This window comes from Thunnus albacares, chromosome 12 (assembly GCF_914725855.1).
Source record: "Thunnus albacares chromosome 12, fThuAlb1.1, whole genome shotgun sequence".
NCBI lineage: Eukaryota > Metazoa > Chordata > Actinopteri > Scombriformes > Scombridae > Thunnus > Thunnus albacares.
Window position 1 is genome coordinate 12,732,856 of NC_058117.1, and position 27,476 is coordinate 12,760,331.

Here is a 27,476-nt window from a genome sequence, read left to right on the forward strand (position 1 = left end):
TTTTGTTATTAAAAATGGCACATTTATTGCTACATTACTGTTATATACACAACAGTTCTCAATATCTACTTTATATATAAAAAATAGGAAACTGGAGGCACTTTGAGGACATAGCCTACATAGATATTGTCCCCAAACATGAGTGAAGACAGTGAGATCTGTAGCACATCGTTTGTTATGGAGGAAAGAAAGCATCTGCTGACAAAGAAAATCCGGTGCATGTTTTCATACTTGGATACTGTAGACATATCTTTCATGTAAAGAAATAAAAGTCTTTAGTAGTGATTTTCTATATCACACCAAGACCACGTTTTTTTTTGCCGAAAGATAACTGACAAAGAAAATAATGTTTGGGGCTTGTCCATGGGGCAAGGTAAACCAAATACTGTTACTTATCAGCTGATAAGGACATATCATACAGCTGTACATACATATCAATGCACATGCCAGTCAAGGACAAAAATATATTTAAAAAAAAAAAAATCAGTAAATAAAAAAAAGTTTTAAGTAGTTTTCAGTGTCAAAGTTGTAGACCAGGTTATTAGTCAGCTTACATGTAATAACACACTGAAGCAGTCAATGAGTGTAATTCTTCATCCAGATGTTTTGAGACACTGTCAGATGTTACTGAAGTATATATTTGTTTATACGTCTGTATTATAAAAAGGTACAACCTATAAATCCTCAAATGCAACATCATCCACCATGTAGCAGAGAAGTATTCAGGCACTGGTGAGTAACCATTATCAAAACTCCCAAAGTCAGGAAAATGACTAAGGCCACCCTTTTTGATTCATTTTATGCTTTATATCATAATGAAACTGAATTATGTTGCGGATTGTGCAGACCGCCCCTTCTACCCCGACCTCAAACTAATCAATAAGCTCATCAGAGAGCAGGTATTGGGGAGAAAGAGAGGGGGGTGCACCGAAGAAAGAATATTGTTTCATTATAAGAAAAACTGAAGCAAACACCAGAACAATCCAATTACAACTGGCCTGACAAGTTTGTGTTGAAACAGGTATTGTTTTTTTTGTTTTTCTTTTGTTTTTTTTGTTTTTTAAAAAAGGGCAATATCACAACATGTGATGTTACAGCCAGGCAGTTTGTCATTTCTAACATTTCCAAGCACCTGGCACAACAGAAAACACCTCACTTTGTTCCTGGAATCTAAATTGAGAGTTGTCTTACATTTAAACAATGTAAACGAAAAAAGAAAGAGCATTCCAAATGGAAAAAAAACTAACTCATACAACTATCTTACAAGGTAAAAAATAAAATAAAAAACAATGACAAATCAATTCTACAAAAGGAAGATCCTTACAACAGGCTTTGCAATTGTTCAAAAGGGAAAAAAATAAACAAAACACCAAATTCTGAACAACCAAAACAAGTCAGTCAAAGGCAATTGAGTAGCATTAACACTCATGATCCTTCTCAATACTCCGTCTTCTAGCAAAATGTATTTTACCACAATGACGTTAAGTAAGCTCACCGTGCTGTAACAGTGTCTTGAGGTTTGACGGGGGCAGGCTGATGTGACACTGGCTCTATCTGAGTCAGAGTGTTTGTATTGAACATGTAACTGAGGCTGAGAGCAACTGACTTTGACGCCTGTGTACTCGAGTCCAACAACAGCCTCGCAGAGGGATGGTCGGGGTTGTCCGTGTGCAGATTTGATTCAACATCATTGTGGATCCTGCATTTGTAATGAGTGCTCGTAATTGTGTCAGTGGTGGGTCTCCCTCCGGCAGTCTTTTCCATTCCACTTGCATGGCAGTGACAATAACAGATGTACAGGACTTATAGAGACAAGACTCAGGGATCCACAGTTAAAAAGAAAAAGAAAACTGACTGTGTTACCTTTTCATCCAAAGTAAGAAAATTATAAAATACACCCAGAATTAACAGCATATCAAAAAGAGGAGTCAGCTCTCTGATTGCCCGGTCAGTCTTTCAAATGCTGCTCGCATGGCTGGATGTCATTCAGTCATCACTAAAGAGGATAATAATGACGGCCATTTTTTATCTTACCTAACACTATGCATTAGGCCTGTTTCAGACACGTGTCGATCAAACCTGGGTGTCTTTCTTTACCTGTGAAGAATGTAAGACCTCCTTTTCAGATGGGAATGCCAAATCATTATCCAATAATACAAATCCTAACTTTGCTCACATGAGCAATTGATCCGCAAGTTTTATTTGATCCAAACAAAGTTTTGCTCCCAACGTGTAAAGCAACTTTTTAAAAAATGTCTTACAAAAACATGATCATAAGAACGTCCTTATGTCCAATTGCAGCTGTCTCCAAACCAGCGTCCTCGGTTCAAAGTGATGCCATGTAAAGATTCAGAAATCTTTTGTATCAGTGTGCTTGTTACTCTTGTATTCATCGTCAGGAATGTGGCCACCTCCTTTGTCAGTAATGAGGTGTGTGCTTTCCAAAAGTTGATTAACACACACTGAGATGCATGACAATGATAGATTAAGGCCACGTGTTCTAAGGGCTGTACAATAAAACAGGAACTGAAAGAGAAAGCAGAAAAATAAATTAATACCTCTACACAATGACTTCTACACAAACTTAGCCTATAATAACATATTAAAACAAGCTATTTTGTCCAAAGTTAACTTGCAAACATCACAAATTCTACTGAGGACTGACCTGAGAATTACATATGGCTCACGGGGTTGTGTCCATCACCTCCTAGACCCGGGTGACCCCCACTCAGGTGCATCTGGGGGTCCACACCCGACACTTTCTCCTCCTCTCTTCTCTTGAGGCAGGCAGCCTTTGGGTTCAAATTACGCTCTTTGAAAAAATAACATATGTATGGATTAAAAAAAAACAATGTCAAGAGTTTTCTCATCATGTTTGCTTAAAGAAATCTTTAAAGACATGAAAGCAGAGTTCTGAACATACAAAAAGGTCAATAATGCACAGGGGGTATAAGAGAAAAAGGGAAGAGCAGGATAGGAAAGTGAATAGTAGGATGGGAATTGCAGGTGTATGGCAGAAAAGCCGGGATATCCTTCCTCAAATATTCTCCCTTTCTCCTCCTTTTTCAATTAGTACAGCAAATAGCAAAGAGAAAGAAAAAGTTGATGTTACACAGTTGGTGACAACAAACCTTAAGAAGAGATTTTCTTAAGAGTTCTGGTGGCTGTTTGCAGCTATGATAAGAGATGGTTGGTTGTCTCTGTGGCCTTGCTGTATTTGACTGACCTACCTCGCACCTGCTTCTCCAGGCCCAGTATGACCTGGACAGCCTGCTGCAAGATGACAAGCTTGGTCTGGGCCTTGTCGCTCTGCAGATGAACCTGAACCATCCTGCCCAGCTCTCTGAAGGCTTCGTTTATGTCGCGCACACGCACCCTCTCCCTAGCGTTGTTAGCTAGGCGGCGCTCACGCTCCCTCTGCTCCTTCTCCTCAGCAGTTAGGTTCTCATCAGTCACCGTGACAACGCTGCAGCCAGGAGGAGAAGGGGGGAGGGGTTGGAGGGGCTGGTTAACAAACCCAAAATCACAACCCTCGCTGAACCTACGCTGACGTTTCATTAAAGATGCAGTCATACTGGCTTTATTTATATTTTTCCTCCTAAGGATTCTTGTGCTGTTACTGGCACATATTTTATAGTATAATGCCAACTTAAAGCTCTTAACCCAGAACAAGATCAGTGGAATTGCTGAAGGAAGATCCCAGTGGAGTGGGGCTGTGTTGCAGGAGAGAGCGCGGACAGGCGGATATGTCTTTCTTCAATCTATAGTATGTAGATAATGAATAGGAAGCCTTTGTAAGAACAAATTCTAGCAGACACTTCAATCAATCAAACTTGAAATGTTGTGGACTGATCAAACTCAACGCGGATTTCAAGCCAAGACTGAATCAAGATACAACCTGCGCAACCAGGTCTTATTAATCTGTCCTCAAGTCTAACCAACCCTTTTTTTTTTTTTTTTTTTGGTCGTTGGGGTCCAGGATGGAAGTCGAGGGGATATGGTGACTGTCCAGCAGAATGAGAGAAGTTATGAGGAGGGAGAGAGAAAGGGAGAGAGGAAGCGACACCCTCTGCCGAGTACAGCACATAGAAAAGGCCACAGAGGTAAAGCCAAGGGCAGAGACTGAGGGCGTCATGTTAAATACATCAGCAGTAGGAGATGTATTTATCTGAATATGACGAAGAGTAGGTCACTGTTGGCATCTGTAAAAAGGAAAATGAAAAGAGGACGGGGGAGTGAATGGAAAAATGGAAATGTGTGCCTTGAAAACAGGGCGGGAAAAGTAATGGGTTAAGGACATGCAGCAGACACTGCAACAAAGCTGAAGCCAGGTTAATACAACAGACAGCCTGCTCAGAGAGAGAAGCTGAAAGAAAAATCAAAAAGGTAATTTCAAGTCTATGAAGCTCAAATAACTTAAAATGACTCCGCAGTTAAAGAAAAGCAAAATGAGGCAATAGCGGAGAAAGCAAATGAATACACAAAAAGACGTGTTAATCCAGTCAAAGGGTGAGGAGGAGAGACATGTAAGCACTTTCACAGTGGAAACAGAGAGCCAATTGTAGGACAAGGCAACACATGCTGCATCAGAACAAATCGCAGTCCAGTATGTGTTACCAGAGGACGAAAACCTTATAAGATGAACTGGAGAATGGGCATGTCTTAAAAAAAAAAAACAGCCACACAGCTTCATTTCCTTATCCCTTGTCCTCACTTTTCTAGAGTGGACTTCAAAATGTAAAATGCTTAAATTAACTGGCATTAAGCAGGGATAATTTGCTAAACAGCATAACTGGAGTAACAAGATTATTCTTCACATCTAAAAGGATTTAGCGAATCAATATGAATAACAGGACACGTCAGGATCTGAGGAAGTGAAGCCATGTGGGAGTTTTATTTTGTAAAGAGGACCTTTCCCTCCGTTTCCTTCCTCCCTGGACACCCACTGACCTCGAACTTGCTGCTCCAGGTTGAGTATAACGTTAACGGCCTGTTGCAGTACGTTCAATTTGGTCTGCGGTTTCTCATAGCTCAGATGGAGCTGACACATGCGGCCCAGCTCCTTAAAAGCCTCGTTGATGTCCCGCACACGGAGCCGTTCGCGGGCGTTGTTTGCCAACCTCCGCACTTTCTCCCGCCCAGCCTTCATCTCCACTGGCAGATCTTCATCGTCATCCTTATCATCCAGACTAGTGAAGAGCCAATGGCAGATGAGGAGGGATGAAACAACAGTATGTGTACAGTTCACTTTGATTTACATATGTCCCAATTATGGTAAAATACTCTAAATTTTCCTAATAATGTCAACACCTCATTAAAAGGGATTAAACTTCAGAGTAACTGAATGACATGAATATCTAGCAAATTGTCTCTTTTTGACCACATAGTACCAGGAACAATGGAACCCCTTTAAACATTAATGTTAGCGTTTGCCCCACATCTGAAGAACAATGAAAATGCAGTAAATGAAACTGATAAAGGATTAAAAAGTAACAGCTTCATTTGAGATGCAGTTTCTGAACTACAGCACAGCCCTCAAGCCAAAACTCAACTAAGTTTCTGAGGTTGAAATGTAGATTAAGTTAAGCTCCTAAAAAGGGAAAAGTATCTTCCCATTTCTTGTTGATTTTATTAAAACTTCAAACTTTAATTCATCTCATAAACAAGATTTCCTCCCAACCTACTGTACTCTCACTTACAAGATTAGGGCATAGTTGGTTCATTACCTTGTTATATCTGTAAGGATGTCAGCGTTATAAAAGACACTTTTTTGAAGCTGACATCCTTATAAGTTTTATAAAAAGAACCTTTTTGCTAAATAATGACTTGTCTTCAGAGTGGATTCTACTGCATTAAACATCAAAATGAATCATCTTTAATCCTCCATCTCCACTTTTAAGAAATAATACTACACTCAAACTATTGAGGTATCCAATTTATCAGCTAATTAATCTTTTAACAATTAATTTGAGGTCCATTTTAGACATTTGAATAATGCAAGCACTGGAATTGAACTTTGCCAGTGAACTTGAATGAAGCTTTTCTAATATGCAAGTATAAGTTACTATGTGAGAGATAATGAGATATACTGTATGTGTAAGCTGAGTGTCTAAAAACATCTACTTGTGCTTTTCAAACACATGATAAGAAGTGAGGCTCAACTGGGGAACGATCTGTATTTCCATCTGCTGGTTCAGTTTAAATCTTGGCATGTAAATAAAATTAACTTAAATTGAAATAGCTTATGTTACTTATGCTTCCAATACAGCTCAAGTTGGTCTCTCTGTGACCTATAGTAATGTGACCGCTATGTTTAGGGTTTTTTGTTCAATAAAGCCAATGGCATTTCTTCTCAGACAATAAAGGTGTGTGTCTCAAATGAAAAGTTCTTACTCAGCGTAATGTGATGATATGTGGAAGCTATTACAAGAAAAAGTTTGTAACTGGTAAGTCTCTTCTTCCATGTCAGAAATAACATATTATAGTTATGAGTGCACAACAGCATTTTTGAGGTGCATAACCATCAAGCAAAAGACAGCATTAATGAGGTAACTTGACTGTGTGTGTATAGTTTGATCAGTGCCCATGAAAAATAAATGAATAATAACGACATCTAGACAAGTTTAAAAATAATTTCCTGACAATATTCAAACCACTGCTGGATTACATTACTAACTGAGAATAAAAGATATGTTAAACAAATGGTTTTAGACACCTTGATCGAAGGTGGGCATTCGTGTCTTTGTTCTCATCCTCTGACTTGTCAGTAATAGAGCAGTTTTCGTCCTCTTCCTTGTCCTCTCGTTTGATATCACCGCCACTGGAACGATTTAGGCTGCCAGGCAGGCCTGCACAGGGGATTCAAAAACAAAAAAGGTACTGAGCACTGATATTAAATTAGACAAGAACAGAGCCAAAAAATATTACTTGATGGTCTCTTTCTGAGATGAGAAATAAATAGAGGAGTAAGGACAGAAAATCTCACTGGTAAAACCTTCAGGCTGAGAGCCTGGCTGGACAGATGTGGAGCCATGGTGACCATGCAAAAGTCCTCCACTAGAGGGCAGACCAACAGAGTCCTCATGGTGACTGGACAGCTTAAAGACAACAATTTAACAGAGTTTCAATTATCTTGTTAAATGTTTGTAATGCTGTATCAAGATATAGAAGTAACTTAATTTGGTGGATATTTTTTCAATGTTACTATTCATAAATCTCACCAGTCCAGGCAGACGACTGGCAAGCCCAAGTGCTGCACTGCTGAAGGCCGGAGGTAACCCTAAACCAGACGAGAGCAGACTGTGCATTTCAGCCAGTCCTGGCCCTCCTTGCCCGCTGGCGTGACGCTGAAGAACATTGATGGCTTCGTCCAGACGATCCTCCAGTTTATTAGACTGCAGAGGTGGAGGAACAACAACAGTGTGAAACGAGAAGATGAGGAAAGAGCGATTGTAACTGACATAATTTACTTATACAATATGCCTGAGAAATCTTTGAGCATCTCTAACACAAAAAGAAGTAACTCATGTTGATTGACTCACCATGGATTGAATTCCACCTTGAAAGTTAGGTGAAGGTGTGGCCTGGCCAGAGGACCGAGTCCACTGGGATGCAGGGCCTGGAAAATACGGAGACCACACGGTTTATTCAGATACATTTGCCCTCATTATAAGATTATATTACATAAATGTATCTAAAGTAATGCCCCACACTCAGCAGTGGATTTTTGTTGATACGCATTTATCCAAATGGACTTGCCCCCCAGTTCACAGGGAGACCTGAGTGCTGGGTCAGTTGGAGAGATGGTCAGCTTTTCATGTCGTACTCACCAACACTACAGTGTAGATGACTAATGCAACTAGGCCTTGAGCTTGGGCCTTCCAGATGAGTAATGGTCCTCCTTCACTGTCTCATAAAGTAGTATTTTGTAACTAATTTTGGTCAAATGTTATATATAATATATGCTCAATCAAAGACTGCCCATGTTTTGCTGTTTTATGGCAACCATTATTGTTTCTAAACATTATGCTCTTATTATGTGTTAACCATTAGGACCATGAAACACACAATGAAAATGTGTTTTTGATTGTACATTTTTAAAATGTGATGGGGATATGAAACAAATGTTAAACATGTAGATACTGTAGCTATAAAATACAAAATTTGTATCCCTTACTTTGGCAAAAGTAAGAATCAAATGCATATTGTCAAAGTAAGGTATTTCCTTATTTTACATTTTTCATTATCATCCTTTTTTCCTGTCATCTTGTGCCAGCAGTAATATTTGATGTAGTAAGCGTGTGATGAGCTCACTCACGGACTATATGTAGAGACAAATAGGGAAGTGACCCCACCTTTTTTTGGTCTTTTTTACTGTATTTTCCCTTCCTCTCTCATAAGCTATATTTGGATGGTGTGTGTGTCTGAAATATCACGTGAAGGTTGTGAATGGGGTACTCATACCCTGACTTACAATTACAAATAGGACTGCAACTAATGATTATATTCATTATTGATTAATCTGTCAATTATTTTCTTGATTAACTGATTAGTTGTTTGGTCCATAAAATGCGAGAAAATGGTGAAAAACGTAGATCACTGTTTCCTAAAGCCCCAGGTGACATCTTCAAATGTCTACTTTTGTCCTGACCAACAGTCCATAACCAAAAGATATTCAGTTCACTGTTATAGAAGACAAAAGAAAGAAAAATGACTCAAAACGATTATTTGATCAAAATAATAGCCGATTAATTTAATAGTTGGCAACTAATCAATTGACTAATTGTTGCAGCTCTACTTACAGATTATCATTTTCTGTGCTATTATCCCCAAAAACTTTGTACTGATTGCAGCAATACGGAGAGATATTTCTTACAGCAAAATTATTGCTAAATTAGATTACCTAAATACCAAGGTCGTCTTGCATGCCAAACCTTTCTCTACACTATGCTGGTAAAGTGCCAGCACAAGAAAGAGGTCAGGCTGAACTCACTGACACGGGTGGGGGGGGAAAAAAAAAAATCAGGGTTATTTCAATTTCTTGAACCACTCAGATTTAGCAGGAATGGTCCTAAACTATGGTAATCAATGGTGCTCTTATTTAATGCTGTGGAAACATTTTGCATGTAGCTGATTACCTGCCTTACACACAATTTTTGTCTAAGTTTTCTATGACTTCCATGCGGCTTGTTAGCTAACTTAAATTGGTAATTGACAGTATTCCAGACCCAGTCCGGCTGAATGCATGACAAATTCAATACAAGACAGTTGAACAGACTGTGATAGAAATGACACAAGCGACAGTAAAAATTGCTAAATACACAACAATCAAGAATCAATCAAGAAATATTTTACTTCCACTTTTGTCCCAATAGATGGCACTACATTGTCCCTATGAACCAGGTCAGATTGAAAACAATTCATTTTTTTCAAGATTTTTATCGTCCCCTTACACAACAGGAAATGACCAATGTTGAACAAACAAAACAGCTAACTGACCTTGAGGCCTCTGGAAAAAATGACTAGAGTGTTTCACTCACCTGATACAGCCTGAGGAGAACCAGAGGGAGTAGATGGGGACGGAGAGTAGCCGTTACTGTTTGGGTCTGAAGGATAGATCTGTACACAGAGGTTTCTGTTTTCAATTTGATGAAAGGCAACCTATGTCCTTACATTTATTACACTACAGAATCTTTGTAATATAAAACATTTACAGTCTTGTGTGAGAGAATTTTAAGAATAATTGCTTTTAATTATACATTTTTGCTTAACTTACAGATGCCAGGGCTTTGCCGATCTCATCACCTGAACTTCCAGGTACTGCTCCCCGATTAGCTTGATGAGGGGGAGAGAAAAAGCATTTCAGTCAAAAACTGCGCTCTGTGACAATTCTGCTATGTGAAGGTATTGCAAGAGCACTTTTCACAAGGAAAAGTGCACATTTCAAAAGGGTTTACCCATAACGGTGTCAGTGCCAGCAATAGGGGGTGTGTGGCTAGGGACTCCGAAGCTGCTGGAGCCAGAGTGGAAACCAGCAGGATGAGCCCCGTTCACCTCGCTGCCATGCAGGGGGTAACTTTGAGGAGACAGGGGCAGTGGCTGCCGTTTCTTGGAAGCAAAGACACCCAACGATTTAAATGCACAACCAGACAGACGCCCTCAAAGATGCATTGGTCAAAGAGTGTCAAAGATCTCATAGGGAGAAAAGTGTGAAGGCAGAGCTCACCAGTCTGTCTTGCGGGTTGATGGCAGTGAAGGGACCATGCTGGCTCAGATGGGGGGTGTTGCCTGGCATGGCAGAATAACCAGGCTGAACCATCGACCCGGCAGAGCCCCACGGATCGGAGGGCGGGTGGAGGCCTTCTGTCAGGGGGCATCCAGCGTAGGAGGGGGAAGCAAGAAGGGTGAGGGATAACCAGCCACAGGAGATGAAAAGACAATGAAGGCCACATATGAGACATGTCACATTACTGTGATGACTTCATTCAACCGTGATGCACCATTCAGCACCAAAGCACCACAGGGTGTTCACTGGCATACGGCTACAGCACCTAGATTCATCCCGACTTCCAGAAGGATATTATGGGGAACTAATTTCAAAACCATACTGGCAGTAAAAGAACATTACAGGGCATTATTTTCAATGTAGGCGTGTGATACATTGAGCCATAAGCAAACATTTCCAGTGTCTTCGTCAGACTGAAACAACTCAACACAATGAACAAATGGAAGTTTTGAGGCCAACTCTCGTTTCGACTGACCTTGCATGTAGAATGGTGGTGGGTAGACGTTTCCTGCCTTAGAAGCTGGGTAGCCAGCATTGTCCCTGTTAAAATCCTCTCCTGAGGCTGATGCATAAACCTATACAGAAAAAAATGAAACTTTTCAGCTCACTGCTTGAAAACTTCACTAAAACAGACAAATCATTGTGTAATTGTAAAGTAGGTAAAAAATGTACCTAACTTGTTGCATGAATGACACGTAGTATCTATATATTTTCTTTTTACTCATAAGAAAGTTCCCCGTGCTAAGCTAGGCTGGTGACCACAAATCAATTTTTCTTTCAAAATACTTCCTGGAACTTACTAAGTTTTCATTGTTGAGAAACTTCAAAAAATAAGTGAACTACATTCAATGCATGATCAAACACAGATCTTAAAGTATGTGTTCCTTCCTAAGTAAGCATCTATTTTTACTATCTGGTTTTACTACTTAATTCAATCAACTGTTTGTTGCAACATTTCTGCAAACTGGAGCACTGAGCATTATGTATTGAATGTGCAGAGTCAGTCATTTTACTAGGCTTTGCCTACCATCTCAGAAAGGCTTTTACATATTATCCTGTTAAACAGAAACATGCTGAGAATGGTTTACAGATACATAGCTCACACTCTTTAAACACAGTGAAATGTGACCACAGAATGGGAGATGCAGTTGGATATTGTGCACGTTATAATGGTCATAAAGGAACCAATTCTCTGAGCTGCCACATCCTTCTCAATCAAGACTATTCTAGAAGAAAATCAAGTATCAAACTGTGCCTGAAAAGCTCAAATCCAAATGGACTTAAGTTTTCTTCTGTAATTTGATTAAACTGAGAGAAAAAGGAGAGGAAAAAGAGGGGAGAGGAGAAGAGGGAACGGAGAGATGCACTCCTAATTACTGAACCATCTGCCGAATCCTGGATGGCAGCCAACTCCACTGGCAGCTGGGATAGAGGGATGGGGGAGGGAGAGAGAAAGGGGAGGGCTGTTGTTCGTGGTGGCGGGGGGAGGAGAGGAAGGCGGCGGGAGGGGATATGGGGTTAGAGAGGAGGAGGAGGGGGGGGAGAAAGGAAGAAACAGAGAAGAGGAGGAAATAGGGTGCCCAGAGAGCGAGAGTGGGAGGGAAAAAATGAGGTGGAGTAAGAACCATCAAACCCCAGTATGAATTCCCTTCAGTGATCTAACGAGAATACTTGGCAGAGACGAAGAAATGTGGCCATAAAGTAAAGGGCCGGCAAATACAACACACTATAAATACATGCTGCAAATGAGACTGGATGAATGAGTGGCTTCCCCCCCCCCCGTTTTTTTTTTTTTTTTTTAACATCGGTGGTGCAGATACACAGCTGTAGGAGCTGGATGTCCTGTATTGCAGCTATTCCACTGCTTTGCAAGCCAAGGAGAGGCTTGAGATACCAAATGGAATGTGAAAAGGGGCGTAATCTGAAAACATGGGCTCCCATGGACCGACTGCAAAGGCTGAGATATAGTTCAGGGCTGTAGCATTTCTGGATGTGAGTACTCACGGAGGAGGGCAGACCGGGGGGCACCTTCCTGATCTTTTTTGGCTGTGATTCTGATGGGAGGGAAACAGAAGGTCACAGAAAGAGTGAAATAGATTAAAAACACACTGGGGTCTTAACTTTTTCCAAACTATACAATCATCAATAAAGGAATTCATTTATGCACCCCCCCTTCCTTCTGAAGCAATCTATCCATCTGTTTCATGACTACTCATTAATGCCTGATCAAAAGGTATTCTAATTTGATGTTTTTCAGTGACTTCCCAAATTGAGATCTCACAGTGATTTCACTTTCTCTAACTAAGCAGAAGTGAGATACTTTTACAAACCTCAGCAGGAGAAGTGATAATACACACTGACTTAAATATACATCAGAAAAAAAAAAAAAAGTCCGTGACAACAGATTATCTTATGCATTAAGTACCGTCCTTGAAACAGTCCCTTAAAATCTTACCAATGGGGTCCTGGGAGGGTCGCCTGCGAGTGTTGCTCCCCTCATAGGAGGAATAAAACTGGGAGTTGGACTTCAGGCCAGACGGGGAAAGGGCGTTGGGACTGGGCATGGGTATGTCACTGGGCATAAAGCCCGGCTATAGATGGTGTGAAAGAAAATACAAGCTAAGTAATGCAAAAGGATGCAATTAAGGAGGTAAATTCAAAGTGAGACTGGTAAAAGAAAATCTATGGAGGGACATAATTTCTCAAAAACAGCATGAGGAGAGAAGGGTTTATGCCTTTCTAGGTGATTTACCTGTGCTGCAAATGAGGAGTACGGTCCTCGCTCAGCCTTCCCTGTTAGGAGAAAAGAATATAAAATCAGGCCATGATCGTGAAAATTGGGCTTTAATGTCAATATAAAATCACAATCTGGCCATACCCCTCTCTCCATTTGGGTGCCTCCCATCTGTTGTGTGAGTGTATATGATGTGTGGTATTTATGGCTCTGGACAGCAAAAACAACAACAAATTGGCCCATTCTAAATGGTTCAGGGGCAATTGTGCCCAACCTCTCTCCCCTCCCCTGACAGTTAAACAGAGGGGAGCTTTAGGCCACCGTAATCCCGAGGGAGAGCCTTGTTTGTGCATGGGTGCCCTTTACACCTCCCCCCTCCCCCTCCCCCTCCCCCTCCCACTCCCACACTGAACACACAAACTGCAACACACAAACAAACCCCTCCTCCACAACGTCCCTGATTACCCTGCTCCCTTCATCCATCGCTACATAAGCATGAATATGGTTTGCCCTAAAGTGGTGCATTAGTGTATAACCTGCTCTCTCTAACAAACAATCAATTCATTGTTTTGGTTCAGTCATGCCATCCCTTTATTAAACTTGTGTATTTCAACAACCATTTTCTCCATTTAAGTGAGCATTACAGGGTCAAAATTCTCCTGACTCTCTGTTTTCAAATGAAGACTATGTAACAGTTATTATGTCAATGCTTAAACAGATAAGTTATAAGTATATATAAGTTATAATTTAAACTCTCTTACCAACAATCCCTGATCCAAATGTGGGGGCAGAGGCAATGCCCTCTTGCTCACTGTAAATACCTTCTTCTCCATAACCCTGGAGGGAAGACATCAGAGGCTTTAGTGACAAAAATAACTATCTAAAACCCAAGGTCAATTCCACTTTTTTACACAAAAGCAACTATACAAGAAAAAAAAAAAAAGTGATGTGTGTTCATGTGAATGAATCAACACAGGTTTTGCTACCATCTTAAGAATATTGTATTATGTGTGATGCATTTTTATCTTTCAGAGTGAGTTTAGAGAGTAGATCATCTGTAAAATGTTTCCTCATGTGTGTGATGCAACTTGATTTTTAGCAAACTACTACAATCTGAGCCTGGTCTTGAAACTGCGGGTGTGGGACCAGGCCATATGTGAGCAGTGAAAACTTAATATGACCTATAGGCTGCTGTATAAATGGTGTTTAACACTTCATCATTCCATCTCATATATTAGATATGTTGTGAAAGGGGTATAAATTACATAATCACCCAAACCTAGGCAGTGTTTCAGTGAGGTACGAAAGCCAAATAGCATGATATCTACATGTCCAGCTTCAATGTAATAAGTGAAGATGAGCCGTACCCTTCCCTGGCTGAAAGATGGACTGTTCTGTTCTCCTGGCCCCCAGGAACCGGACCCACTCCTCTCATCTATACCTGGAAGACAAAGAAGTAGGTTAGGCCTATTAACCACCAAATTACAGACAGACTTTGAACAGGGATTCAAGTCTTTGCTTTGCGAAACTAAGTCTAACTTCTGAGAATGATGAAGTTGATCTGCTTTGATACAGGTTGTTCAAGCAGCTGAAAGTAACCTCCATTGAAGAGCTTCACTTCACAGCTCACACAGACAGCATAGTGACAGCGCTGTCACATAGCGTGGATATGAGCTGTAGGAAGTTTGAATAATTAACACCCAGTATGAGGCTCCCAGAATCATCCTCGACATTCTTCATTCTCCCACTCTGCTCCTTTACATTTTCCCATGGCAACAGTCATTCATAGCCCATCTATTTTCACACATTTGGCCTACACCTTTGCCTTAACACTGACGCAAAGTCTCAATCTTACATAGCTGACACATGTTATCCCTGGCCGGAGCACTCCAGCTTTCAGAGAGGTGAACGTGTTTGAAAGGAGTGATTTTAAAGATTGGTGAAGCAGAAATTCCTGCCCGTCCCCTTTCTCTCAATCTCCTCTAGTACTGCAACACAGCATCTCTGGGGGAAAGCTGAAGCTTAATTGCGTACTGATTTGCATAATTGTGCATATTAATGAAGCTAAGCTCAATGAATATTCATATTTTTGTTTTGTTGTCTAATTAAAAAGCGGAGAGGAGAGAAGGGAGGGGGGTAGAGGCGGGCTAGAATCATGACAGGATCAGCAGTAGAACAGAATGATGGGTCCACAGCGCTGAGAGCTGCTAGATTGCCGTGACAACTGTGATCTATACACACGACACCAGCGGAATAAGAGATGAAGGAGACAATGTCTTGTCCCCTCTCTATGGCTGACTGTCACTCTCCACGTCAATCAAAGACAATAAAGGAAAAGCATGAACCATTCGTTTGCGTTGTAGGTCGTCAGAACCAAAGCTCGAGACAAGAAAAATGTTCCAATTCAGTGTTGTTGGGATGTGGATTACAAGTAACTCTTTAGACAAAGAAAATTGACCGGAGAGAAAAAGCTCATTATAAACTGTAATCTATTATATACTCATCTATTAAAAGGACCACTGTGTAAGATTTAGGGGGATCTATTGGTAGAAGTGGAATATAATATTCATAAGTATATTTTAATTAGTGTATAATCACCTGAAAATAAGAACTGTTGTGTTTTCGTTGCATTAGAATGAGCCCTTTATATTACATAGGGAGTGGGTCCACATCCACAGAGGCCGCCATGTTGCACTGCCATATTTCTACAGTGGCCCAGAACAGACAAACCAAACAGTGGCTCTAGAGAAGACCTTTTGCATTTTTCGTGAGTTTCGCTGCCACCACAGATTCTCCTACACACTTGAAAGGGAGGTGTGAGCACGAGGGGTATTCAGTTGGCTGCAATCTGCAACCTCACCGGTAGATGCCACTTAATCCAACACACTAGTCCATTAAGTGCTAAATTGAAATAAATGAGTTGCAGTGTCAGATAGAATTTAAGCTCATAGAAAAGAGAACTTTTATTTTTGGGGCAATTGTAATAAAGTGGCCACATTTCATTATTGTTACCATGTAATCAGAAGCATGTAGCATATCAGAACTGTCTGAAAAAAAAAAATACTCAAAAGCTAATTAGCGAGACATGAACATGTGGTATTTTTCTCCTCTTTAGGACGACTGAGGATTGTAAGGCAGCAGAAAAAGAAGTGTGAAATGTCACCATCTATTCCACAACAGAAGGGTATATAAAAACTAGCTCTGTAAACCTTCTTGTATAAGAATACCTTTCTCCAGGCTGGTGATGTGGGGTTAACAGGTGTTATTCATGAAATAAGTGGGTGTTGTGAAGGAAATAATGAGAGGATTCATGAAAATTCAAACCAGGAAGAATAATTTTATGGAACAAATGTTTAAGCTACATGGGAAAGATGGACAAATGACAGACTAACGGGCATTAAAGAATGATGTAAATTAATGTAAATTAACCCACATAGTTTTTCTAATTAACTGATTGGATGATAAGCAGATGAAGGAAAAAACTGAAAAGACTCTCTTCAAGTTATTGGAAATTTCTGCTGTTTTCAGAACTGTTGCTAGGAATCCTGACAACACTAATTAAGTCCAATTAAAGATTACATAAAAGTATCTTTCTGGCCCCTCAGTGTATTTTGTGAATGTACAGAAGTATTTGGTTTGCCACTGTTAGAGCATGTGATAACAGCACAGTTTTGTAAGCGTGGTTGAGGTGATTTCCAGGTTAAAACACGTTTAGGCATCTATTAAAGCTAGGAAGTTGACAGGTTTGAGTTTTTAGATGTCTAGCGTTTTGCTGACTCTATTTCAACATTTCAAGTTCAACTGGATCTCTTGGATATATTTTTTTTTGCAAAAGCCAAACAAAAGCTATCAGAACACATAATACTTTACATATACTACACTACAGTGTTATAATGCCAGTTCACACATAAGATGCCACCACAGTGATGGGAGCTGCTGACAGGTACATATGCTCCAATTTCAGTGGGACATCTTTGAAACCACTTAACTATATCACAAGGTTTGGTATCTTTAAGACAGCTTTGGTGACTTCCACAAAACAAACAACTGTTGGAGAGGCATTAGCTGCTGCTCAGGTGCATTCAGTGAATGGAGGAGAGGACACTTTCAGTTGAATAGATAGTAGCCAGACTGAAACAGGTAACTGATTGTTAAGTATCCACCCCATATGTCAAAATGACATGTTTTATTTATCCAGGTTGCTCTGTATATTTTAACAACATTCTTCACTTGAAAAAAAATATACTTGCCTGATTTTTTCCTCTAAAAATTGCAACATGTAACACCTTCTATACGTTCCTATGCTAGAGACTCATCTGTGTGATCCTTCAGGAAGTAGTCTCTAGGCACCAGATTCATATACTGTAAGTTTCCATAGCTCTCCTTGGCTATACATTCGATGTTCAGGTGACTGCCTCTATAATTTCCTTGTGCTTATGAGAGCTTGTTGCATATAGTTATGTACTGGAAATAGAAATAGTTTGATGATCAGGCAGCAGAGATTTAATGCTAGTCTTCGTGGCCTTGATAGCTTCATCAGTGTATTTTAAGCTTTCATTTCAGGTGGTTGGGTAAAAATATACCAACAATCTCCGATGCTGCAACTATGGAAAAACACTGCTTACAAAGAATCTTAAAACAGATCACAGAATGGGACCCTTTTTTTTCAGTATGAGCACATGTTTGTCAGAACTGTGATTGGATTTCCTCTTTCTTACTATCTCCAGCAGGGTCTCCTTGATTGTGACTAATTTCTTCTTTCACCTCTTCAGTCTCTTTCACACATTGCACACACACACACACATATATATTTGTCTTTTTAATATGTGCCTCTGACCTGGTTTGATAAAACATATCACACTGCTGAGTCAAATGCAGCAGATCTAGTTTTCAGGTCAGAATGACATTTCGATCAAAATCACACTTTCAAATACAATTAATCCTGTTGTTTCAAATGACAAAATTACATATAATTCTGTGTTATTTCTACGAAAGATTTTCATTAAGGTCGTGAGAAGTGCTAAAACCATGAGATAAACATGAGTAGTTCACTACTCAGACAGCCTAACAGGATGGAAAAAGAGAAATGGAGAAAAGGGTGAGTAACATCAGACAAATTCTCTACCCCAATGCACTTCTCCCAGCATGCAACGCCCCTTTAAGCATGGCTAGTCTATAATTACACAGGAAGAGATACTGGAAACAGACAGCCAGCCTGAGTCATAGGCTTCATGGACAAAACTCCAGCACATACATTGACCAAACTTGCAGACATGTCTTCGTTTTTACAGGAACACTGCCCCCGGCACCTATAACTGAGTGTGTCGTTCTGTCTACACACCTTCTTCCTTCCCTTGGCAAAGTGAGTCACACAGACACAAAGCATGATGTCAGATCAAATCTCAAGAGTGAACACTGTTAATGAAATACTGAACAATGTACAATAACACAGACTTGGCTGTTTTAACCTGTGAGTCACCGGAGACTTCTCAAACACAACGCAGTGTGGTCTAACCCACTAACATATACAGTTCATCTTACATTTGCACGTCTTTGTTCTGACACCGTGTGAAATTATATACACTTTTATGTGCCAGAAAATCCAAATATAAACAGCACATTCACTTGTGACTTTTACATCCTTAAGTCTCTGTTTCATTTACACATCTGTGTTTGAAAAATGGAACATTTCATGCAAATTTGGATCACCTCCCCTTCTGCATTTCAGCTCATACCAATGTTTAAAAATACATTTCAGGATTCTCGGTTTCCAGTGACCAAAAAATGAAAGTGCACTGGAAATTACTTTAACCGACTAGTCAAAGGGATCTGACAAATTTACCAAGCACATGAGACCAGAGCAGAGATATAATCCTCACTGAAGGCTCTAAGAGGGAGGCTCCCCGTAGCCACACATGTTAAACCTCCACATACCCAAAACCTTAACCATACTGGGAAAAAAAGGCATCGTACTGACTCTATGAAGAAAACACGTGGCAGCTGCTCCACAGAGAGTAGAAATATAGTTTGACTAAGTCACATTCTTTGATACTAATATGATAGCACAGTGTTGAATAAAGAGATAAACTACCAACTTAACTACAAATAGACAGACATGAATGGTACACTAAGGCGCAGTTTGCCTCTGAAATCTTTCTTTGATGCTGCCTGTATCCAACAGTACTGCTCTGACCTTTCTTTCTGAAATAGTCTTGTTTTCTTTCTGAAAGCGAAATGAGAAGATCCGTACACAAAAAGACATGTTAAATTATTATTATTATTTGTTGTTTAGTGTGGGTTACATGCTTTTAGGCCTGCAACTAACGATTCTTTTCATTATCAATCTGTCGATTGATAACAGTCCACAACACAAAAAAAAATTATCTCAAACAATTAATTGATTATCAAGATAGTTGGTGATTAATTTAATAGTCGACAACTAATCTATTAATTGCCTAATCGTTATTGCTCTACATGCTTTAACTATTTCATGATGAACAAAAGTGTATCCATCTTCCCAGCACTTCGGTGCAGCGTCTCTGCTTACAACACCAGTTTGAAGATACGGTTCACAGGCACAGGTTTTAGTAGGGGTCTGTACCATAACCTAACTGTGTGACGCCGAGACTCCAGGAAGTCATTGCGCCTGGCTGTTGTTCACTAAGAAATAGTAGTTTTTGTAGTTTTTACATTTCTGATTGTTTACAGATTAAAATAGTGAGATAAAACTTGTTATTTAGAGAATTTTAGAGGTGTTGGTTGGTGTGTTTTTTAAACTTTGAGAGAGCTAGACTAGCCATTTCAGCTGCCTTTAGTCCTTATGATAAGCTAAGCTGATCGTCTACTGGCTCTTGCTTCATAGTTAATGCAGACATCAGTGGCATCGAGCTTCTCATTTAAATCCAGGGTGCAAAATTAACTTTTTTGTCCAACCCCCAAATGGCTAGTGAATATTTAAATTTTACCACTCACTCAATAGATTACCATTGTTTTTTTTGGCTGGTGAGTGAAGCAAATCTACCTGCCACTTGCATATTTAACCAGCATTTAGCTGGTGGCTGGTGTTAATTTTGTGCGCCATTTAAATCTCAAAAACAACTCAAATAAGTGTATTTCTCAAAATGTTGATCTATTCCTTTAAGGTGATACTACACCCAAAATATTAAAGAGTATCATACACTAACCCTCTGATTTCCACTGAGGTAAACTTGAAATCCTGTCAGTTATAATGGATTCTGATGATAAGAGAAGGAAAAGGAGAAAAAAAAATCCTATGTCCAACAAAACTTCTCATACCACTCCTGTATCATATTTCATTTCTCCACTGTGCATCTATATGCTCAGCTACAAGATGCAGGAGTGCTGTTCTAAGGACGATGTGAACTTTTTTTTCCTGCTGTGAAAACAGTCACTGCAGGGATCCAAATGACGTGAATTCAAGCTGACCACAGTGTTTGTTCTCTGTGTAGAAGCTACATGCAACATTTTTACCACCAACTTTCAACTCTACAGAGGTAGAGTATGTGATATTCAAAGGACAGATTTTGGGTGGAGCGTAAATTTTAAGTCTAGGGACAATGCCACGAGCAGCCGTTGGATTGATAACATCTATGTGTGTCTTTTATAAGCATGCATCTCACCGTCACAAAAGCAAATGTAAGTGGCCCTCAAGTGAATAGAAGAAATAGAGCCCCCTATACCCCGCCCAGTCACCGCTTGCTTTGTCTTTCATCTTAGCTTCAATATCCTGTTTCATTTCTATTGCCAGCCGAAAGACCTACTGCACTTCTAGAGATACGAGGGTGACAGAGGAGGGTTCATGTAGGGCAAGTGGATCTGCCACAGTAGAAACAGAGCTGAAGTTCACCACTTCTTACACATGACAGCAATACAGAAGAAGCGCCCAGAAATGCCAAAGAGAAAGTCTCCCTGAGGCTGTCTGTTTATAGTAAGCTGCATGCGTGTCTTAAAACTGACTATGAGGGTTGGGCTGGTAAAGTTGATGACGAGGATGGATAATGGCTCTATTTGAAAATGAGTTATGCGGAGAGGAAAAGTAGGGTGCGAGATTGCAGGACGAGGGAATACACTTTTTCACAGAGTAAGCAAGGAAGATTAATTGGGCTGTTCCCATCAACCCCCACCCTCTGCCTTTGTGCTCAGTGATTGAATGGCAACAGCTGAGAAGGTGAGGGAAGGGACACCTGCAAAGCATGGATGAGGAAGTGTAGAGGGGATGACGCTTGATCTGCATAACATAAAATAACCTGGAAATCTTTCCTGAGGATCCATATGTAATCTGGGATCTGGAAAGCAATTCATGAGAGTGGGGAACAATTTCCTTTTCTATTACTATTCAAAACACCACTAGTAGTAGTGTGACTGCAAGACACCCGTCACTACTATGTTTTACTGTCAGGACACATACCGCGGAGCATTACAAAGCAATAAAAGCCAGTTCAACAGTAGGTTCAAGTGAGAGAAAGAAGGTAAACCCTTTATTTCATCGTAATGGTGTTTTATTGGTGTTTCATTTTTAAAAAGAGAATCCAGTCCACAAGAATAAAGCTATTTTTTTTTAATCACAAGGGCATTCCAGGCAGAAAAAGAAACTCAAAGAAATTAAGAAATAATAAAAGACAGAAGAAAAGAAAAGAAATTGCTACATGACAGTCACTAAAGCCAAAGGGACCATGGAAACGGCAATAAAAAAGGTTTATTTTTGTCTTACCTGAAAACTGACTGCTGGCAAGAGTAGTCGGCCGATTCTTGCCGTTTGAAACTGGAGGCTCAAACATCTGAAATGAAAGGAATTAACTGTAAACAAACCACTGCAAGTCAATGTAAGACACTGAAATGATGATTAGGGGATAATTCAAATATCCTATTCTATACCCTACACTGTTAAGCCAAGAGCTACAATGAACATAAAGCAATCCAGGCATTCCAGCTTTTACTTAGTACTGAAATTAAAGTGGCACAACAATAGTCTTTTTAAAAGAAAAAGTGTATGAAATACGCGCTACAATCCTTCAAACCCTGACCAACTGACCAGTCCCTGGATGCCATCATATTCATTCAAATTTCAACCTATTTGACAACTTCATTCAATATTTCTTATGAAAGTTAAAATGTTGGATGGATGCAAACTCGACAAAATCAAGCAATCTTCAGAAAAATCTTACCGCGCTAAAATCCAGCAAGTCGCTGAGCTCCTTGTCTGTTCCCACTGCAGCCATTCTCTGCTGCTGTTCACTTGGCCCTTTCAGTCTCAGCAAGCGGCTACAGGCAGAGGTAAGGAGAACATGAGTATATTTTACCCATTTGTAAGATTGATTTGTAAGACTATTCTGACCAGCAAAAGCACAAAATAGAACTATATATATTTATTCACAAAATCAAATATCACTGTTTTTCAATACCACAATTCCAATAATGTGCCAATATTTTGGATATGATCATGGGTGATTTCTGAAATATCTAATCAAAACCAAGATAGGGTCATACGCTATCTAAGAAAAAAAAAATCATGACTTGCATGATGATTATGACAACCAAACAGGTTATTGTTTATTTCACTAAGCTGGTGCAGCCCAGTAAAGGTACATGCAATGCCATCACTGAACAGTTATGCAGCCTTTAAAAAGGAAAATGATCTTATTAATTTAAAAAGTTGTTTCCATTGTTTTGTTCATCATTCCTGTTGGTTATGACCACATTTTAGTCACCTGCTTAACTGGTGAGATAAAGATCAAACAAGACCACCACACATTGCTTTGCAACAAAATCGACGTGTGACCAACAACCACACAAGCAATCACAAACAAGTCCAGTTTAACACGTAATCTAAACCACTAAACATTTCATCCAAGTCATTTTCACTTCAAATTAAAATGAAAGCCAGCATTAAGATTATTGCCAAAACTACCGACATTAAACACCTACTGTATGTTGCAGAACTGATTCATGATTCAAACTTCAACTACTGTGTTTAGACAAGCAGGTACAAAATACATTACAAGTGCCTTACTTTTCACTTTCAAATAAGAAGTTTAGATAATATACTTCAACTGAAAATTTAAGTGCTCATGTATTTGCCTCTTCTTGCCTCTCTTGTACCATTATCACAACAATACAGCTGTTAAGTAAAATGTTGTAATAATCAATAGGGATGATTGCCAAAAATTATGAAAATAATAAATAATTAAAATTATCTTTCAGACCAAGAAATATTATGGTAAACACAATCCATGACAATATCTAGACTTGCATCAAAATGTCAATATAATATTGACATCTGCCAGCTCTACACAATAGATGATCATTCAAGTAGACGATGATTCAAAATCAATAATCTTGCTCAACATGGCTGTGAGAAAAGATAATAAAACGACGTGATGGGGAGGCCAACATACATAACCTACCAAACCACTCAGTCAACTTTTCCTAGAGTGTTATGCAGGCCCAGGTCTTCTTTCTAGTCTGAATAACTGATGGCTACCTCATAGGAGAGAATTACTATTCAAGAAGCACATCCTTGCCTGAGACCATCAGTTTATTGACTAAGTAATGAAAACTCCAGCCATTTCTAAGAGTTTCCCCGGTAGCCCACATCCAATATGGGTGACCATGGTTCAGCCACAGGCCACACTGCACTCGCTGTTAAAGTGCAGACACACTGGGTCTGTTGACGGATGTAAAGTCGATGGATCCCCTTCATTTTCTATGGAGAGCAAGAGATCTGGCCGCGCAGTGCATGATAGATACGGCACGGCGAGCTGACGGACCAATTGCCATATCTGAATTTGCATAATCACGACTCGACCTCAACTTTATGCAAATGAGTCAGTCCAGTGCAATGCACCCAGCTCATGAAACTCAGATCAAACTAGGCAGTGCCGATCAAATATGAATCAAGATGCTGTTACTGTATTGCCCATTTCTCGCCTCAAATGTTTCCAGAAACATATTTTAGCTGCAATATGAGAAAGTTTGTGACCCAGCTGCCATGTTGAAAACGGACGAGCCAAAAACCAAGCACCGCCCAACTCTCAGTACGTCAACCACCACGTCATCCACATGCCAAGTGTGGGTGATTTGGTCCGGTGCGTCCACATGCGTCCTTGCCGGCGCCTGTGTATCTGCACCATTAGTCAGCTCCTGAGCTCAGGCTGCTTCCTCTACCTCAAAAAGCAACCTGTCCTAACAGCTCTTCTAAACTGAAACTTGCAGAGTAATACAATAGCACTGTGGCTGCACCGTACAATTATTTTCATTATCAATTAATCTGCTGATTATTTTTTCAATAAACAATTTCTAGTCCATTCAATGTAAAAGAAAAAATAGTGAAAAAAGTTATTTACAATTTCTCTAAGCCCACAGTTTTCAATTTACTTGACTAACAGGCAAAAACCAAAAGATATACAGTTTACTGTCATATACGTATGACATAGAAAAGCAGCAAATCTTCAGCAAATCCTCACATTTGAGAGGCTGAAACCTGAGAATATTTGGCATTCTTGTTTGAAAAATCACTGAAACAATTAACAGATTTTCAGAATCGTTGCCCATTAATTTCCTTCCGATCAACTAATCAATTTATCACTGTAGCTCTAACTAGCACTACAGTAAATACCAGCTGAGGGAAATCATAATTTATAATTTTGTTTGGTGTCAGTCAGAGGTGTTGATTAAAGCAAGCAAGCAAATATACAATCAAGTGTCTTGTAGGTTGTGTTTGTGACATCAGGGTGCAAAACGGCTAGTGAATGTTCAAATTTTGCCACTCAATACATTACCATTATTTTGTGGCTGGTGAGTGAAGTAAATCTACCTGCCACTTGCACATTTTACCAGACTGGTCGTGCTAATTTTGTGGCCTGGATGACATCTACTAAAGTTGATACATAATGCTGGTAGGTATTCAACTTGATATGAATATTATAAGTAGCCATTCTCTGAATTGCTGGTGCTAAGCTAGCATAATTATATAATGTAAAAAAAAAAAAAAAGAAACAATGGAAAACTACACTGGCAAAGGAAAACAGTGTGTGCATAGCAGCAACGCTCACAGAAGGTCAATAGCAAAACAATCCAGACCTAAAAAAAAAGAAAGATCATCCACCTTTGACAGTCTCAACAAAAGCTGATTATTATGAGCTACTCCAAATGTTTCTGTTATTTTGTCCATTGCTTGGTTTTGTTGTAAGCAGTTAGTTCAGTAAGGACAGGAAATGCATCCAATACCAAAATAACAAAAAGTAAAACAAGCACCTCAGGCTATGACTGAAATTCACTTGAAGTCTAAAATAACACAGTAGAAACCACCAGGTAAAACAAATTAGTTTCAGTTACTGTCAGACTATTCTTGGCAATTACAAAAGTATTATCCATCACATTATGTTAATTATTTTACCGGTGATACCCCATATTGCATGTACTATCATTACGTTTTTGATAGTCAAGTAAAATCACGACAAAGAAACAAATAATACATCACAAAACGATTTTTAAAAAAGGCAAAGGAAGCAACCACTTAGCTCAAAAACAATCCAAACAGTGATACAACGGGTAATAATGACACAAATAGAGTTAAGTAATGTGTTATTACCTAGAACAAGCCTAAATATTTTGACCCTAGCTAATCTAGCGATTTCTGTCCCTCATTGAGCTGAGGTCAAAATGGGGGATTAAGTGTTTAGCCCCTCCTAACAAATGGAAGTTGCATACGCTTGTCTTGAGCACCCCCACATTTGGCCTGCCCATATGGAGAAAAGTTTAAAGGAAGGCATAGCCATACAACATCTCACACCCTTCTTAAAATGAGTCTGTCTGTTATCAGCAGTCCGTGTTTTCATGGCTCATGTGAAAGGTTAAAATCCTGCGGGACGTTTAAAAGGACCAAAAAAAAAAAAAAAAACCTGTTGCCTGCCCCCTTACGTCGAGACACCCCACTGATGAACACAAAGACTCGGGTCCACCAAAGTTTCAGCTGAGTGGTCAAAACATGACAAATACAGGAATACAAGTCGATTTTTGTTTTACATAGCTGGCTACAGACGAGTTTATATAGTGCAGGATGGAGAAATAAAAAAGGCTTTAGCTGCATTCTTGATGCTTGTTAGTGTTGTTGTGGTGGTGGGTTGTTGAAAAATGTAGAGGAGGAGGGGGGTAGAAAATAATACCCCCAAGAAATACTTTTAAACAGAAAGAAAACTGCATAATTTTATGGTGTAATTATACTTATGGTTAAAGTGAACATGCTACGTTAGGAAAACTGTAAAATGTGGAGAACAGGTGGAAGACGTTGCAAATTTAGCCGTAACCGTTAATATTCTAAAACCAAACGTCTGTCTGTGTTAACGTTTTTTTTTAGCTAACGTTAACGCACTTGTTTCTTGAAAAAACCTACGTACTAGTACTACAGACAGCAGTATCCCGAGGGGGAGCTAAGTCAGTCTGGTAATATGCTAATGTGCTGTAACGTTAGAGCCCATTGAAGTGAACAAAGAAGTCTTTTCCACCACACATGAGCTCCAAATACTCCGTAATAACACCGCAAGCTCGCTCGGGCCGAAGGGACGAAAATCCAAGACCCCGCTTTTCCCGGCGGTGGCACTCAATACAACTTGAACGATGCGCTTAAAAACTTGACTATTACTCCGCTTACAACGTGACAGACAACTTCTCTTTAACATGCACAAGCTTGTTATGAGTGTGTATTTATCCAAACATTTACCTGGATTGAATATTGTAGCATCAAACACAGAGAAATGAATGGCTGGAGTAGAGAGAAAAACAAAGTTAGGTATAGGATCCTTCCCCCCGTGGTCCGGTCTGTGGGCTTGATGAAGATGAGGAAAGACAATATGAACCTCTCCAGCGCCCGCCTCGTCTCGCTGCTGTCTTCGTCACGAAACCGAAAATACGTCTCTAACACGAACCATAACTCTTGTCTTACTCCGTTGCCCTAACGTTGTTGAAATTGCAACAATTTCATTTTCCAAGTAGACATTTTAACAGCCTCCACATTGTCGGTTCCAATGAAGTATTACTCCGCCGCGCACAGCCTACGGGTGGACATGGACGCTGAAACATCAGCGGTGTCCAATTTCAACTAAAACGAAGAAACCGAACGAAGCGGGTTTCGACGGCTTCTGTGCTGATGCGAGGGTTTTCTTAAATACCGCAAAATGTCACTGCTTCGTGTCTGCAAACGGGAAACAAAATGATCGGAGTGCCAAATCGCGGGGATCTATGTCGAGTAGCGGATGAGGACAGCGGAAAGCCCAACAGACTAGCCCAGTTGAAGATGGAATGATAATATCGGAGGGAGGACCAATTGGATACGACGAACATTTGATTGACAAGTGGAACGTCCACATATGTTTCAACATCAACCTTTAGGGCAGCCTCATTTTGCCCATGGGTTACCCGCATTATAATTCTGTCCTCAAA

The 27,476-nt window shown here is 39.8% G+C and overlaps 1 protein-coding gene across 6 annotated transcripts; it reads right to left on the reverse strand.

The window, feature by feature from the left end:
• tcf3a (transcription factor 3a) lies at positions 1 to 27,326 on the reverse strand. 6 transcript variants are annotated; one of them, XM_044367029.1, is made up of 21 exons: positions 26,894 to 27,324; positions 26,758 to 26,799; positions 22,205 to 22,301; positions 21,751 to 21,817; positions 14,387 to 14,460; positions 13,781 to 13,856; positions 13,038 to 13,078; positions 12,741 to 12,876; positions 12,290 to 12,339; positions 10,761 to 10,860; positions 10,226 to 10,362; positions 9,957 to 10,107; positions 9,776 to 9,834; positions 9,540 to 9,618; positions 7,542 to 7,618; positions 7,221 to 7,394; positions 6,986 to 7,097; positions 6,716 to 6,848; positions 4,951 to 5,189; positions 2,666 to 2,812; positions 1 to 2,526 (listed from the first exon to the last, which is right to left on the reverse strand). In XM_044367029.1, exons 3-20 carry the CDS (start codon positions 22,256 to 22,258, stop codon positions 2,673 to 2,675), a joined length of 1,899 nt encoding a protein of 632 aa, XP_044222964.1. In that variant the 5' UTR covers positions 22,259 to 22,301; positions 26,758 to 26,799; positions 26,894 to 27,324; the 3' UTR covers positions 1 to 2,526; positions 2,666 to 2,672. The 6 variants fall into 6 exon arrangements, with proteins under 6 accessions (XP_044222964.1, XP_044222966.1, XP_044222965.1 ...); XM_044367031.1 differs by lacking the exon at positions 22,205 to 22,301 and having other exon boundaries at positions 26,894 to 27,326; XM_044367030.1 differs by lacking the exon at positions 4,951 to 5,189 and adding an exon at positions 3,231 to 3,466 and having other exon boundaries at positions 26,758 to 27,326.
• Positions 27,327 to 27,476: the final 150 nt, after the last annotated feature.